The 15,236-nt window shown below is 50.5% G+C and overlaps 1 protein-coding gene across 1 annotated transcript; it reads right to left on the minus strand.

Annotated features, from left to right (window-relative positions):
• Window positions 1-582: 582 nt before the first annotated feature.
• On the minus strand, window positions 583-7,371 carry LOC310768939 (homeobox protein six1b-like). The gene is made up of 3 exons (XM_083627896.1): window positions 6,973-7,371; window positions 2,868-3,031; window positions 583-1,070 (listed from the first exon to the last, which is right to left on the minus strand). Exons 1-3 carry the CDS (start codon window positions 7,354-7,356, stop codon window positions 800-802), a joined length of 819 nt encoding a protein of 272 aa, XP_083484022.1. The 5' UTR covers window positions 7,357-7,371; the 3' UTR covers window positions 583-799.
• Between the last annotated feature and the right edge of the window lie 7,865 nt (window positions 7,372-15,236).

The raw sequence follows: 15,236 nt of genomic DNA on the forward strand, positions 1-15,236 counted from the left end.
TTGTTGGAACCTCTGCAAGGCGCTTTAATTGCTCTTGCTGTCTCCAGAGGGTAAGTGTTTGCATGTGCTCAGCTGTCTAGGCTAAAGCCCTAATTAACCTTCTTAATTGGATGCTCCTGCGCTTCCCAGTTTAAGCTGCTGCATGCACTTGTACTCTGCTTCATACCGATTCTGTTGCTTTGCTAACTGCTTCACCTTTGCTTGGTTCCATGGGGACAGAGCTCTCCTTGCTTTGCCATCAGGCGCATTTCATGCCACTCTTTTATAAGGTAGGAAGACTGGGCCATCATGATCAACTAGCGTATGGGGGGAGCAAGATTTGGGAGTTTTTCCAGGGGGTGTGGGATCAGGGAATGTGTTGAGAGCAGAAATCCCATCTGCTCGAAATCCCCCCTTCCCGCAGAAGTGGTTTCTGATTTTAGCAGAAATATGTTCTTTTCTATAACAACACAAAGTTTTGCTGCTTTTTTTTTTAAACAATGCAGAAAGTGGAGATCTGGTGGGATTCTGGAATGGTTTGTTTGTCAAGTGGCTGGGGAAACCACTTTTTAAATAATAATAATAATTATTATTATTAAATCTGAATTTTGAATTGTGGGGGCAATAGCATGGCCTTGCAGGTGCCCATAGGCCTCCTCCTCTTATGACTGCCCCCTATAGGTCAGGAGGAGATGAGGCGATGCTTTGTAACTGATGGTGTAAGTTCCTGTGCTGGCTGGGCAGGAGAGTGCTTAGAAGTACGGAAGGAGAACAAAGGAACAGTCCATTGGGGATGAAGTGGGTGCTCCACTGTTCAGTTTCAGGAGCCCAGATCTACAAGGGTAGAAGTGAGGGGCCCCAGGAGACTATTGTGGAGCGGCTGGTGCTGCAGAAAATCTACCCTCTGGACGTTGTGAATGGAGTTTCCCGCTGGAGCCGAAAGTGGCAAACCAGAGTAGAGCAGTGAGGGGCTGGATGCATGAGCTGCAGGGCTGTCAATGGGAGAGCTCTCATCATCGGAGCTGGAGAGCAGGTGTCTTTCTCGTGGAAGGCCCCTTCCTTCCTTCAGTGCACCACCGTCACTGTTCTCCCTGCAAGAAGTAGAAGAGGAAGAGGAGAATATTGTCTCTGGGGGCCACATTGTTAAGGAATCAGTCCTGTTGGGTGCTTACTAAGATAATAGGCATTGGGAAAGCAGGGATTAGATGGTATCTTTCAGTCTTTGCAGGTATGGCTTTGTATTTCTGGCTGTTCACCCCAACCTTCCTGCTGTTTTCTTTATGCCAAATAAGAGGAGATCTGTGTTTTTGGTTGTAGGGCTAATAAAAGTTTTGGAGATGCCATTTTGATCAGGGAAACAGTGCAGGAATGGGCTAGCCCATCTCTCCAGTACTGCTGCTCCAGTAAAATTCAGATGTGCCACCTACACAGTGCCTTTTAGGTAAAAATGTTTTTTGTTTACCCTCACTATCCCCCTCTTCTTTTATTCTCTCTCTCTCTCTTTCCACTCTTTCCTTCCAGTTAACAATGCATTTAAAATTACTTGAAGAATGGAATCACTTTTGGTGAAGCCCGCCTAAGCCTGAGCTGTGGTCATGCTCCAGTTACAGGTTGCATCTCACCCGTGTTCTGTACTTAAACCAGAACACTTTGAACAAGCACATTCCCTTTCTGGAGGCTCATGATCTAAGAACACGGGGCATTTCAAAAGAGAAGAGAAAGGAGAGAGCTTGAAGAAAGAAGCAGCCAGTTGCAAAAAATTGCAATGGAACAAGCGTGGCTACTACCGTGGTCCAAGAAAGGGTTTGCAGAAAACTTTAGGAGGAATATGGAGTTGATAGAGAACACAGTTTGTGAAGGCAGGGTGATTGGTGCCCACTTGGAGTGGAGGATGGGAGGCCAAGAGTAGGTGGAGTCAGAGCGAACAACAGACAGATACCAATGGATTCCAGTTTTATCGCTATTCTCCTGCCCTCTGAGTTGTACAAGAACAGCACTTGAGGTTTATTCAGACTTCCTTTTGTGCTGTGCTTTCTAGGCACTGGTCTGCACTTAAGTGCTGCATCTGAGTGTCTTTTTTGGGGGGGGCCTTTTCGCAAAACCCACTCTTTACTGCTGAATAAGAGCAAACAGTAATCCACGGAAAACCCAAATAGCTGTTTGTTCCGATTCAGCAGTAAAGATCAGGTTTACACGGGAAAAGAGCTGGGGCAAAACAAAAAACCTGACACAGTGCTTTAAAGTGTGGGCCTGTGTCTCGAAAGGGCAGGGCAAAAGGTAATTATGGGTGAGCCTTCTGACTAAGGAGGAGAAAGGTGACAGCTGATATCACCCCTGGCTGGCAGGTGGGGCTGGCTTAGGTCAGACTGAGGTTGGTGGGGCAGTGCCCCCATTTGCTCTGCTGGAGCAGCCTCCGATGATGCAAGGAGGTTGTTCTAGACAGAGAGAAGGACATGGCAGAGTTGGATTTGGAAAAAGGAGACCCGAAGGACTGATAGCAGATGGTTGTGTGTCAAACGAAGACTGAGAGGGAGGGAGGCCAAGGCAGGCTGGCAGCACAATTGCCTGGGGTATGTTCTGTGCCTTAAATGTAAGGGCAAAGGAACTAAAAAATGGACAGCGAGCAGAGATCAAGTGCAGAGAGGAAACTTTTTAGAAAGTGAGAAAAGGAGGCAGAGGCTAAAGTAAGCAAGATATTTCTCAATGGTTTCTGTTCCAGCCCCTCTCGTAATCCCAAGGGTTCTGGTTCACCCTGTCCCCTTTTCTGTGACTTCTAGTATCAGGGCTTCCTCCCTCCCTTCATCCCCTTCTGTGTTGGTAGGCAGCAGACGGCTCTGCACCTTCTTTTCGTTGAACCCACAAAGCCCAAAAAACCCACAAAGCCTCACCTCTCCTTGGTCTCAGCTGCACGGTCCCTCTGGCGCCGGTTCTTGAACCAGTTGCTGACCTGGGTGGTGGTCAGCCCTGTGGCTTCTGCCAGCTCCCTCTTCTCGCGAGGGGATGGGTAGGGGTTGTGGATGTACCATTCCCGTAACACGCTCCGAGATTTCTCCTGTATGAGAGCAGAGGGTGTTAGTTTTGCTTTGTCCAGGGAACTTACCCTTTTCATTTAAGTCAAGGGTAGGCAACCTTTTCCCCCTCAAGGGGTATATATCCGGAATGTGTTTCACCTGTTGCAGCACTCCAAGCTGACATTTTCAGTGAGCCCATGAGCTTTCCCCTCAATTGCCATGGCCTTCTATGAATCCTTTTCCTCCCATCTATGTGTATTTGTTTAGATTATTATTCTTAATCTGAATGTGCATTGTTGTACACTTGCAGCTACTAAAGGTGCTATGGTATAACATGACCGGCAGGGGGCAATAACATCATTCTCTCTTCATAGCTGTGCTCTTGACAGTGAACAGTTCTTTCTTTTATTCGTAATCTTAGATATCATTTTGGGAAGTTTTATGGGTTGGTTGGATTTTTAAACCTCTAGGCAGTGAAACCTTGGGCAAAGGCAGAATTTGTGTTCATTTAAAAACCAGGGAGAAATATATTTGAAGGATGAGGGGGCACAACAAGCACCAAGCTTCTCTGTGAAAGTTAACTTCCTAGAGTTGCCACCTTCTTTCTTCCCACATTTCCTGGCAGGGCTGCTGTGCCTTTAATAGGTTTCTGAGGGGCAGAATTTCAGCTGGCCAATTTCTCCTTAGCACACAGATGGGGAAAGCTGCATAAGTTGAAATCCTTCCTCTCACACAACTGTTAAAGCCACAGGAGACCTGTCCAGGGGCAGGAAAATTACGGCATCCCTAAAGTTTGCCTTCCTTTTCTGTCTCTCCCTACCCCAAACCTGTTTCCCCTTTTTGCTCCCTCCCTTATCACCATAACTCAAAGTCCACAAATGCTGTTTTTAATGCCAGTGAATGCTATTTTATTATGATGGCAGATTAGGTAGCTCTCAGCAATATATTGGCACTGTACTCAGTGCAGAAGTGGCACCCTTCCCCAGGTGATGGGGTGGGATCCAAAGACAGGGCTTGAGAAGTGAAAAGCAGCGGCGTAGCGTGGGTTGTCAGCACCCGGGGCAAAGCAAGTAATTTGCGCCCCCTAACCCGGGGCATGGCAAGTAATTTGCGCCCCCTAACCCGGGGCAAGGCAAGTAATTTGCGCCCCCTAACCTGGGGCAAGGCAAGTAATTTGCGCCCCCTAACCCCTAACCTGCCGCCGCTGCCAGCTTCTTCTTGCTGCTGCCTGGTCTGGTCTGGTGTGGTTCTCTCCCGCGCTCAGCGCTGCGCTGGGCGGCCGCTGCACTGTCCCTCCCCCAGATAGTCCCTCACCCTCTCTCCGCACCGCCCGCCTGGCACCCACCCCCTCCACAGTGGGCGGCGACCCGGCGGCTCGGATCGGATTCGCACAGCCAGCACTGCAGTGAGAGAGAGTGAGTGAGCCAGGCAGGGGCAGAGAGCTGCGAGTGCAAGCGCCCGCCCCCCCAGATGTTGCGCCTGGTGCGGCCGGCCCCCCCTGCACCCCCCACGCTACGCCACTGGTGAAAAGCAAGCCGGGGGGGCAGCAATGGGGGAGAATGGCACAGGAGTACTGTACCAGGTGGTAGGAAAGCAAAGAGAAAGTGAAACCTTGGTGCCCCAAGAAAAGCATTGAGGAAGAAGTATTTTTTATTTATGATGTACATATTGCTTTTCCAATCTTATAGCTCCTTACATTAAAGAAATATATTTAAAATAATTTACAATAATGAATGGCAATGAAATTCCACTCCACCTCATCCCCCCACTCAAAAATAAATCCACAGCTTTACCCACTAAAGCTGTATCCCTTGGCCAACCGTATTCATCTTAGCTGCAAAAAGGCCACACCAAATAAACGGCTTTTGCACGACTGTCACCCAAAGGCCCTCACAGCTGCTGCATCTTGCTTGGGAGTTCATTCCAGAACTTTGCGGAGACGAGAGATGCTAGTGGCACGAAAGACAAGAGTGGGAGGCTGCTGTGTAGCTTTATCGTGTAACATGGCCAATACAGGGAAAGACCGAGCCCTGCCCCAAGGAGCATACAATTGAAGCTTTGCATACGCTCCAGCGTTCCTCAGAAAATAGGGACAGCACAAAGCAGACAACAGGGAGAAGAGGGAGGCAGCAGGATGAATAGGGCAGGACATGGTTACCTGTGGTACCTTCTCACCTGGGAATGAGGACTAAGGGGAACGGCTGCAGCAGAGGGTTAGAGCATTTGCTTTGCATGCATAAGATCCCAGTTCAATTCCCAGCATCTCCAGGCAGGGCTGGGACAGCCCCTTGAAAGCTGCTGCCAGTCAGTGTAGATGATGCTGAGCTACATGGACCAATGTTCTGACTTGGTATAAGGTTAATTCCTACAAAAAGGAGGTGACAGCAGCCACGAAATTAAAAGACGCCTGCTCCTTGGGAGAAAAGCAATGACAAACCTCGACAGCATCTTAAAAAGTAGAGACATCACCTTGCCAGCAAAGGTCCGTATAGTTAAAGCTATGGTTTTCCCAGTAGTGATATATGGAAGTGAAAGTTGGACCATAAAGAAGGCTGATCGCCGAAGAATGGATGCTTTTGAATTATGGTGCTTGAGGAGACTCTTGAGAGTCCCATGGACTGCAAGAAGATCAAACCTCTCCATTCTGAAGGAAATCAGCCCTGAGTGCTCACTGGAAGGACAGATCCTGAAGCTGAGACTCCAATACTTTGGCCACCTCATGAGAAGAGAAGACTCCCTGGAAAAGACCCTGATGTTGGGAAAGATGGAGGGCACAAGAAGAAGGGGATGACAGAGGATGAGATGGTTGGATAGTGTTCTGGAAGCTACCGGCATGAGTTTGACCAAACTGCGGGAGGCAGTGGAAGACAGGAGGGCCTGGCGTGCTCTGGTCCACGGGGTCACGAAGAGTCGGACACGACTAAACGACTGAACAACAACAACAACACAAGAAGGAGGAGGATTTGAGGAGGGATTGGAAAGGGAGGAAGAGGAGAATCATAGAGTTGGAAAGGACCCTGAGGATCATATAGTTCAACCTCCTGCAATGCAGGAATATGCAGCTGTCCCATATGGGGATTGAACCTGCAACCTTGGTGTTATCAGCATGATGCTCTAACCAACTGAGCAAACCACCTAAGTAGTCTTGACTGGGGTTCCAGGGCAAGGAGGCTGCATCAGAGTGGGGGAAAGAGGCAAAGAGGTGAGGGAGCACTTGGGGTCATGCTGAGTAGAGATGCAGGTAGGGGGAAAGAGCATGCGATGTAATGACCTGCCCAATACACAATCCCATCACCAGTGGGGCTGTTCTGAGCTGACTGAAGTGGACAAGGACGATAGTAATGAGAGGAAAGTTGCCATAGACTTAGGCAGTGCTTTTCTTCTAGAAAAATGGTGCTGGTACTGTTGAGTACCCCCAGAAATTCTTGAGAGTCCCACGGACTGCAACAAGAACAAACAAATCAGCCCTGAGTGCTCCCTGGAAGGACAGATCCTGAAGCTGAGGCTCCAAGACTTTGGCCACCTCATGAGAAGAGAAGACTCCCTGGAAAAGACCCTGATGCTGGGAAAGATGGAGGGCACAAGGAGAAGGGGACGACAGAGGACGAGATGGTGGGACAGTGTTCTCGAAGCTACGAACATGAGTTTGACCAAACTGCAGGAGGCAGTGGAAGACAGAAGTGCCTGGCATGCTCTGGTCCAGGGGGCCACGAAGAGTCGGACACGACTAAACGACTAAACAACAACAACAAAACCCCCAGAAAAAAAGCAGATGGCGCTTGCAATAATCCAAAGCAGGGGGGTTTCAGCTGAACGGCTACTTTGCCAAGCCAAGCCCTGAAAGTTTTCAGGGAACGATGTGCAGATTTTGTGCCTGCCGAAAAATGGAGTGTTTGGTGGCAGTTGTTTCCTGCATCTCCCTGACTGCCTTTTCAGCGAGATGCCTACCACGGAAGAGGTCTCTTCAGGGAGCCTTCCTTACCTTGAAACAATAACTGGTTTCCTCTCCGTCCCAGATGGTCCGAGGCAGGGGGAATTTGCGCCGCACCCTGTACTTGCCCACGGCTCCCAGCGGCCTCCCGCGCAGCTTCTCTGCCTCGATGTAATGAGCCTTGAGCCACAGTTGCTGCAGCTTGGGGTGGTTGTGCAGAGAGAACTGGTAGCTCTCCAGGATCTTATAGAGCTCCCGGAAGTTTCCCCGATGAAAGGCCACCACTGCTTTGGCCTTCAGGACGCTCTCGTTCTTGTGCAGGTGGTCGCAGGCCGGCAGCGACCAAAGGAAGCGCCCCAGGCGCTCGATGTTTCCCCCTTGCTGCAGGACCTCGCACACGCAGGCCACTTGCTCCTGGGTGAAACCAAAATTCATGGCGGAGAAGGGAGGGCTGCGAAGCCTGGCGACTTTCCGAACCGGCTTAGCAGGCTCCACAGACCCAATACACCTCCAACAAGGAGTCCGGCATGTGGAGGACAATGCTGTCCTTTTGCAAAGCTCTGTGCGGCAGAGCACAGGAAGTGATCCTGCCTCTTTCGAAGAGGGAACCAGATATGTCCCATTAAAGCTGGGGAGGGCAAGCCGAGCGGGAGGCGAGTCTGCCGCCCTCCGCGTTTCTCTCTGGGATGGCCATGTCAGCTTTCCCCTCTTGCCTTCTGTGTGTCGTCGGGGCTCCCCTCTCCCTGCCTGCCTTCTGGCTCTAGAGACAGTTGCCCAGGGTAGATGTCTTGGGGGGTATCGGTTACAGGCTCAGCCCACGCAGGCTGCAGCTGTGGCCAGCCATTGGCCGACTCTGCAAGGAGAGCGAGAGAAAGGGAGACTTTACCACCACCGTCACCCTTGGATGGAAAGGCTTTCTGCAGAGGGGTTGGCGGGATCTGGTAATGTGAGATGCCCCCTACAGAGGGGGGCATGAGGAGGCAAGCCAGGGAGGAAAGTCCCTGCTTTCTGCCCCTGTCCGCCTCTCCCTATGTTTCCCCATGTCTGCTCCAACCGGCCTGCTTGCCCAAACCTTTTAGGATCTCACCTTGTGCAAGGCTTCCTTAGTATGTGGGTTGTTGCTCCCATCCTGTTAAGCGAGCGAAAGGGACAAAAGGGCTAAGCAGGACCTGAAGTCAACTGCAACTGCGGGTTGGCAGCTTCTGAGCGCTCTAAAATCATCTGCACACTTCCAAGCTTATTTTATTATAAGTGAAAGGCTACTTATCCTCAATGCAGCAGTTTTTGAACTAAGATTAATCCCTCTTATTTCTCCAGATGTTAAGCTAGCTTCTTGCTTTTAATATCCCTTCTTGTGAAACAAATTTGTTTTCAGCTTCTTTCCACGGGTTGCAGTGAGTCTGCAGGAGAAAACTCTTTGTCTCTCCCTTTGTTCTTGGCTCTGCCAGGTGACAGATCGGCCCCCCAAGCCAGAGCTCCTGCCGTCAGTGTTTCCTTTCCTTGCCCCCTTGCTCTTCCCATGTGGAGATCATGTTTCGCACCAAGCTGGCAGCCCTTTGCAAGACAAATAACCTGTTGCAAGACAAATAACAAGAGGCCTTGTGTCCCTGCTGGGTGAAAGCGTCATCCAGTATAGCTAGGGAAGGCTGCAGAGAAAGAGAGAGGCGTTCTGCTGAAGCTCCCTGGAACTAGATGGGCCCTTGGCCTGATCCAGCAGCTCATGCAACACAAAGTTAAACTATGGCACTCGTTTCCACAAGAAGCAATGAGGACAGTCAACCTGGATGGCTTTAAAAGACAAATGAATGGATGAGAGGGCTATCAATGGCTACTGGCTACAGTTGGACGCAGCAATGCATCTGGTTGCCAGTTCCTGGAAACCATAGAAGGGGAGTGGGCTCCTGTACTCCAGTCCTGCCTGTGTGCTTTCCCCATCATGGCATCTGGTGAGAGCAGGATGGTTTTTTTTATTTTATTTCTACAGCCAACTTTAGATCTACCATCTTCCCTAGAGCCACGGAGGCAGGATCAAGCTCCTTCTGGGGCAGACATCCCCAGCTGGTGAGTGGTCTGCACAGCCCAGGGAGTCCGCAAAACCCACCCAGGGGGTCCGTGGTGCCACTCACATAACAAAAACTACCACAGAGGGATCAAAAATCTCGAAAGGAGGCGGGTCTGTGGCTTGGCTTTTGAAAAACAGGGGGGCTGCAGTACTTCGCTAATTGGGAACCACTGCTCTAGGGGTATTGCAAAGGGTTAACCTTGACTGAGAGCGGGTCTCCTTTTCCCAACCTCCACCCCCCCCCGTCCCTTCCCACCTAATTCAGGAGACAAGAAAAGCCCCCTAAATACTCGCACCCCAGACAGTCTTGCTTACACAGCCATCTGAGTAATATTATCCAACCTGGATCACCTTACTACTTCTTCCCAGCAATAAGGGGAGGTGGGGGGAAGCTTTGTTTTGGAGCTGAGAAAGCAGCTAGAGCACAAAACCTGCTCTCTGCAGAAAGCTAGTCAGAGAAGCCAGTGGCTCCGTTCCCACAGCCTCTTTTTTTTGCCCCCAGAGAGCCCACCAGCCTCTTCTCTCTCACCACTGGACACCAACTTGGATGGCTTTGAAAGAGGATTGGGCAAATTCATGGTGGGTACGCAGGTGGCGCTGTGGTGTAAACCACTGAGCCTTGGGCTTGTGGATTGGAAGGTCGGCGGTTTGAATCCCCGTGACGGTGTGAACTCCCATTGTTCAGTCCCAGTTCCTGCCAACCTAGCAGTTTGAAAGCATGTCAAAGTGCAAGTAGATAAATAGGTACCACTCCAGCGGGAAGGTAAACGGCGTTTCTGTGCACTGCTCTGGTTCGCCAGAAGCAGCTTAGTCATGCTGGCCACATGACCCGGAAAAACTGTCTGCGGACAAACGCCGGCTCCCTCGGCCAGTAAAGCAAGATGAACACCACAACCCCCGAGTCGTTCGCGACTGGACTTAACTGTCAGGGGTCCTTTACCTTTACCTTTTTAAGACTACCAGCCATGATGGTTGTGTAATGTTCTGCCTCAACAGTGACATCTGGTTAGCTGCTGGCCTGGGTGGGCCATTGGCTTGGTCCAGCATTCTTATCTTCTTAGGTTCAGGTCCTGTTTGTGGGCATCTGTTTGGCCACTATGAGAACAGGGTGGAGGCAGACACAGGGCTCATCTTACGTTATTTCATGCTCCATAGTTTTTCATTGTTGCTCCAGGTGGCCACCTAAACCTTTGTCCCAAATAACCTGTTTCCTTGTGCTCATGTACTGCAAGAAATTACACATTCATGGAGGCTGACATGTATTAGGCCAGCCTTTGCCCACCTGGTGCTCTCCAGATACTTACCAAGGATAGTTCAGTTGGTTAGAGCGTGGTGCTGATAATACCAAAGTTGTAGGTTTGATCCCCTATGGGACAGTTGCATTGCAGGGAGTTGGACTAGATGATCCTCAGGATCTCTCCCAACTCTACAATTCCATGAAAGGCTGGCTGGTTGGGACTGATGCGAGTTGAGGTCCCAAACATCTGTAGAGTACCAGGTTGTCAAATGTTGTGTAAGGGAGTAGAATGGCATTTCCGCATTGCAACCAGGAAAATAGCTTTTGCCACTGATTTGGCCACAATGACAAGAGTGTTTGGATTACTGCGACACACTCTATGTGGGGCTGCCTTTGAAAAGTGCTTTGAGACTTCAGCTGGCTCAACGAGCTGTGGCCAGATTGCTGCACAGGGAGACTTACGACTACTAGAACAGCTTCTCTGGCTGCCAGTCTGTTTCCTGGCGCGATTCAGAATGCTGGTGATGACCTATAAAGCCCAGCACAGCTTAGGTCCAAGCTATTCCCTCATATGAACCTGCCTGGGTTCTGAGATCTTCAGGGGACGCCCTTCTCTGCGTCTCGCCTCCCTCACAAGAACATTTGGTGGGGATGTAGAAGATGGCCTCAGTGGCTGCTCCCGTATCTTGGAACTCCCTCCCTAGAGAAGTTAGACTGGCTCCCTCCTCGTTGTCCTTCTGCCAGCAGGTGAAGACTTTCCATTCTAAAGGAATTTTGGGAACTGACTGCTTTTAAAGAAGGCTGACACCGTGCTGGTTTTATTGTAATTATTGGTATGGTTTTCATAGATTAGATAATTTAATTCTATTGATGTTGGATTGTTTTTAAATTATTGTCGTCATCGACGTCCCCCCAAATGCTTTTAGCTGTGCTTATTTTTACCTGCAGGGACGCGGGTGGCGCTGTGGGTTAAACCACTGAGCCTAGGACTTGCCGATCAGAAGGTCGGTGGTTCGAATCCCCACGACGGGGTGAGCGCCCGTTGCTCGGTCCCTGCTCCTGCCAACCTAGCAGTTCGAAAGCACGTCAAAGTGCAAGTAGATAAATAGGTACCGCTCCAGCGGGAAGGTAAACGGCATTTCCGTGCGCTGGTCTGGTTCTGCAGAAACGGCTTAGTCATGCTGGCCACATGACCCGGAAGCTGTACGCCGGCTGCCTCAGCCGGTAAAGCGAGATGAGCGCCGCAACCCCAGAGTCGTCCGTGACTAGACCTAACGGTCAGGGGTCCCTTTACCTTTATTTTTACCTATAAAATTTTTACCTCTGTCAGAGCAAGCCAAGCTCTTACGCTCTTGCAAGTGTGGAACTTAAGCTTTGGCGAAGCAGGAGCTGCAGTGGACAGATCGTATAATGGATAGCCACCTCTGTGTGGAGCATATATAGGGGCTGCTCTGGGTATTAGTCGCAGTGTTGTCTTTAAGCTCAGTTGTTGGTTCTGCCATTCAGAGTCCCATTGCAGGTGATGCAGGGGACTCTTCTTCAACCAGAGGGCCACATCCATTCCTCTAGGCATAGAATCATAGAATTGTAGAGTTGGAAGGGACCCTGAGGGTCATCTAGTCCAACCCCCTGCAATTCAGGAATCTCCACTAAAGCACCCATGACTGATGGCCCTCCAACCTCCACCTGAAAACCTCCAGGGAAGGAGAGTCCACTGCCTCCCGAGGGAGTCAAACTGCTATTACTGTCAGAAAGTTCTTTCTGACGTTTAGTTGGAATCCACTTTCTTGTAACTCGCAGCCATTGGTTTGGGTCCTGCTCTCCATAGCAAGAGAAAACACTTGCTCCCTCTTCCATGTGAAAGCCCTTGAGATATTTGAAGATGGCTATCCCATCTCCTCTCAGTCTCCTCTTTTTCAGGCTAAACATACCAAGCTCCCTCAACCGTTCCTCATAAGGCCTGGCTTCCAGATCCTTGATCATCCTGGGGCACCCTCCTTTGTACACTGGCCTTTGAGAGCCAGTGTGGTGTAGTGGTTAAGAGTGGTAGTCACGTAATCTGGGGAACCGGGTTCGCGTCCCCGCTCCTCCACATGCAGCTGCTGGGTGACCTTGGGCTAGTCACACTTCTTTGAAGTCTCTCAGCCTCACTCACCTCACAGAGTGTTTGTTGTGGGGGAGGAAGGGAAAGGAGAATGTGAGCCGCTTTGAAACTCCTTCGGGTAGTGATAAAGCGGGATATCAAATCCAAACTCCTCTTCTTCTTCTACATGTTCCAGCTTGTCAATATCCGTGCCTAGACCCGAACACAGATCAGGTGTTGCCTGACCAAGGCAGAATAGAGTGGTCCTATTAACCTCCTGAAAACCACTTATCTGTGGTGGGTGGGGCACAAAATGGAAGTGACAACAGTGAAAATGTAAATGTTATTGTCAGGGGCTCGGGAGCAGGAGCACAGGGGAGAGAGGAAATGGAGAGCGAAGGGGAAGAATCCGAGGGCAGCGTAGGGGAGTATGACAGTGACCCGAGAGATTCCATGAGCTTCTCCAGCGAATCAGAAGATTCCCAGAAGGGGGCGCCGATGGTCAGGGCAAGGGGGGTCCCAGGGGGGACGCACCAGAAACAAGGAGCCAGCGGGGAACCCCAAAGCAGCAGCGGGGGATCAGGACCAGTTTCCCCACCAGAGCGTAGTGGGGGGGAAGAGTCACATGTGTCAGGACCAGCGTCTCCTCCAGTGGGGAGAGAAGATGAGTCAGGGCTGACCACGCCTCCATCGGAGAGTGGGGGAACGGAGGGGAGGTCAGATGCAGCTAGCCTCCCCGAAGGGGGAAGCAGTGACAGCAGCAGTGAAACGGTCAGGAGGAAAGTTGCTGGCTGGGCGCGTGCGCCAAGTTCAAATGTACAGGCGCGAGGGACAGCAGGAGACCTGGATTGGGAACCAGCTCCTAAAGCCCGCCGGAGGGAGGGGGAAGGCTCAGGGGATTCAGCGTCAGAAGAGTCTAGAAAGGGCAAGACCCCAACGGACAGGCGGAACCAGAGGCGGAAAGAGCAGAGGAAGAGGTGGAGCAAGGCTAGAGTCTTAAACTGGTGTCAGGGGGAGGAGATTCAGACGGAGCATCAGCGATCTAGAGTTTGAGACGTAGAGCTGCACGCTGCGGCTCTGGAAGTGAAACTGAACTTCAATAAAGACTTTCGTACTTAACAACGAAGCGGCGTTGGTCCTTTGTGAGCTGGGACCTCGGGCAGCTCTGACAGTTATCTTTGTATAGCTGGCTAGTTAACCCTTCTCTATCCTCCTCCTGGGCAAGCCAAGGCATTAGGAGTGTTCAAGGACGCATTCCAGCTGGGGGGAAAACATTCAAGGAGGATGCAAAGCAGAGCCAGCGAGTGGTGTAGCTGGGGAGAGTTCCGAGGGCCAGATAAAAGACGCATGGAGAGCCACATATTGCCCCTGAACCTAACACTCCCCACTGCTACCACCCTATGGTTATAGCTAAGCAGCCTGTTCTTACCTATGGCAGTGTCATGGAATAGGTATTTCTTATCTATGCAGCTTTATGGATAGCTCAGTTGGTCGAGCATGAGACTCTTAATTTCAGGACTGTGGGTTCAAGTCCATGTTGGGCAATAGAGTCCTGCGCTGCTGGGGGCTGAACTAGATGATCCTCACCGCCAGTGTGGTGTAGTGGTTAGGAGCGGTGGACTCGTAATCTGGGGAACCGGGTTTGCATCTCCGCTCCTCCACATCCAGCTGCTGGGTGACCTTGGGCCAGTCACACTTCTCTGAAGTCTCTCAGCCCCACTCACCTCACAGAGTGTTTGTTGTGGGGGAGGAAGGGAAAGGAGAATGTTAGCCGCTTTGAAACTCCTTCGGGTAGTGATAAAGCAGGATATCAAATCCAAACTCCTCCTCTTCTTCTTAATGGTCCCATCCAACTCTACAATTCTATGGAATAAAAATAAAATCCAGAGCAGTTGGATTCAGGATCCTTAATTTCCTGTCCCACATCAGTCCCGGCACTCAGGGGTAGGGAACCTGCAGCTCTCGTTTTGGCTGAACTCCCTTTAGATGCAGCCAGCAGAGACAGCTGCCAGGGATGACGGGAGTTGTACTCCAATGATATATGGACAACAGCAGTTTCCCCATCCCTACTGTAGAAAACAAGGCACAAGCCTGAAAATGCTCCTTGAATACTGGAACAGTCCTTGAAGGGAAATGTTTTGAGACCCCTGCAGGGAAAAACCCCGCCACCTCTCGCAATCGGCTTATGATGGGAATTTCCAACAGAGCTCAATGAAGGATGAGTACACGCACAGAGAGAGCTTTAGGATAAAATATATTTATATATATATAAAATATATATAAAAGACACACGTACACGTAAAAAAGGATATAAAAATATCTTGCAGAAATGATTGTTTCTCACAAACTGTGGAAAATAGGTGTGTAGCTGTAGTACCTGTTTGGGAAGTGTTGGGTTAGGAGACATTCAGATGGACAATCGAAACCCTGTGCTCAGATCCCATCGTAGCAGTGGGGGGGAGGAACAGTGAGCCCATCCGTTTGCAGTAGGGAGGGGTATGATCCATGAGGTGCATCCCCTCCCCATTTCTTTGCAGCAAAACATGTTGATTTGACACAGGCCAGGTAGCCCAAGCAGACAGCTGTTTTCAAATAGTGTACTATCCACACTCAGCAAAAAGCTTTGTGGGTACTGAGTGGTCCTGAAGCAGGATCCAGTTAGCATGGCCCCATTAAAAAAAAAAGAGAAAGAAAACAAAAGCCAGAAATTTTTGCCCCAGAATTTCTGTCCTGTATAACTTCCTGCACTGTTATCTACAGTCATACCTTGAGTTGAATGCGCTTCAGGTTGAGCGCGTTTGAGTTGCGCTCCACGGCAACCCGGAAGTAACGGAGCGTGTTACTTCTGGGTTTCGCTGCTCGCGCATGCGCAGACACTCAAAATGACGTCACACACATGCGCGGAAGCGGCAAAACGTTACCTGCGCACACGC

The sequence above is a fragment of the Podarcis filfolensis genome (genome assembly GCF_964270895.1).
Source record: "Podarcis filfolensis genome assembly, chromosome: 8".
Taxonomy (NCBI): Eukaryota; Metazoa; Chordata; class Lepidosauria; order Squamata; family Lacertidae; genus Podarcis; species Podarcis filfolensis.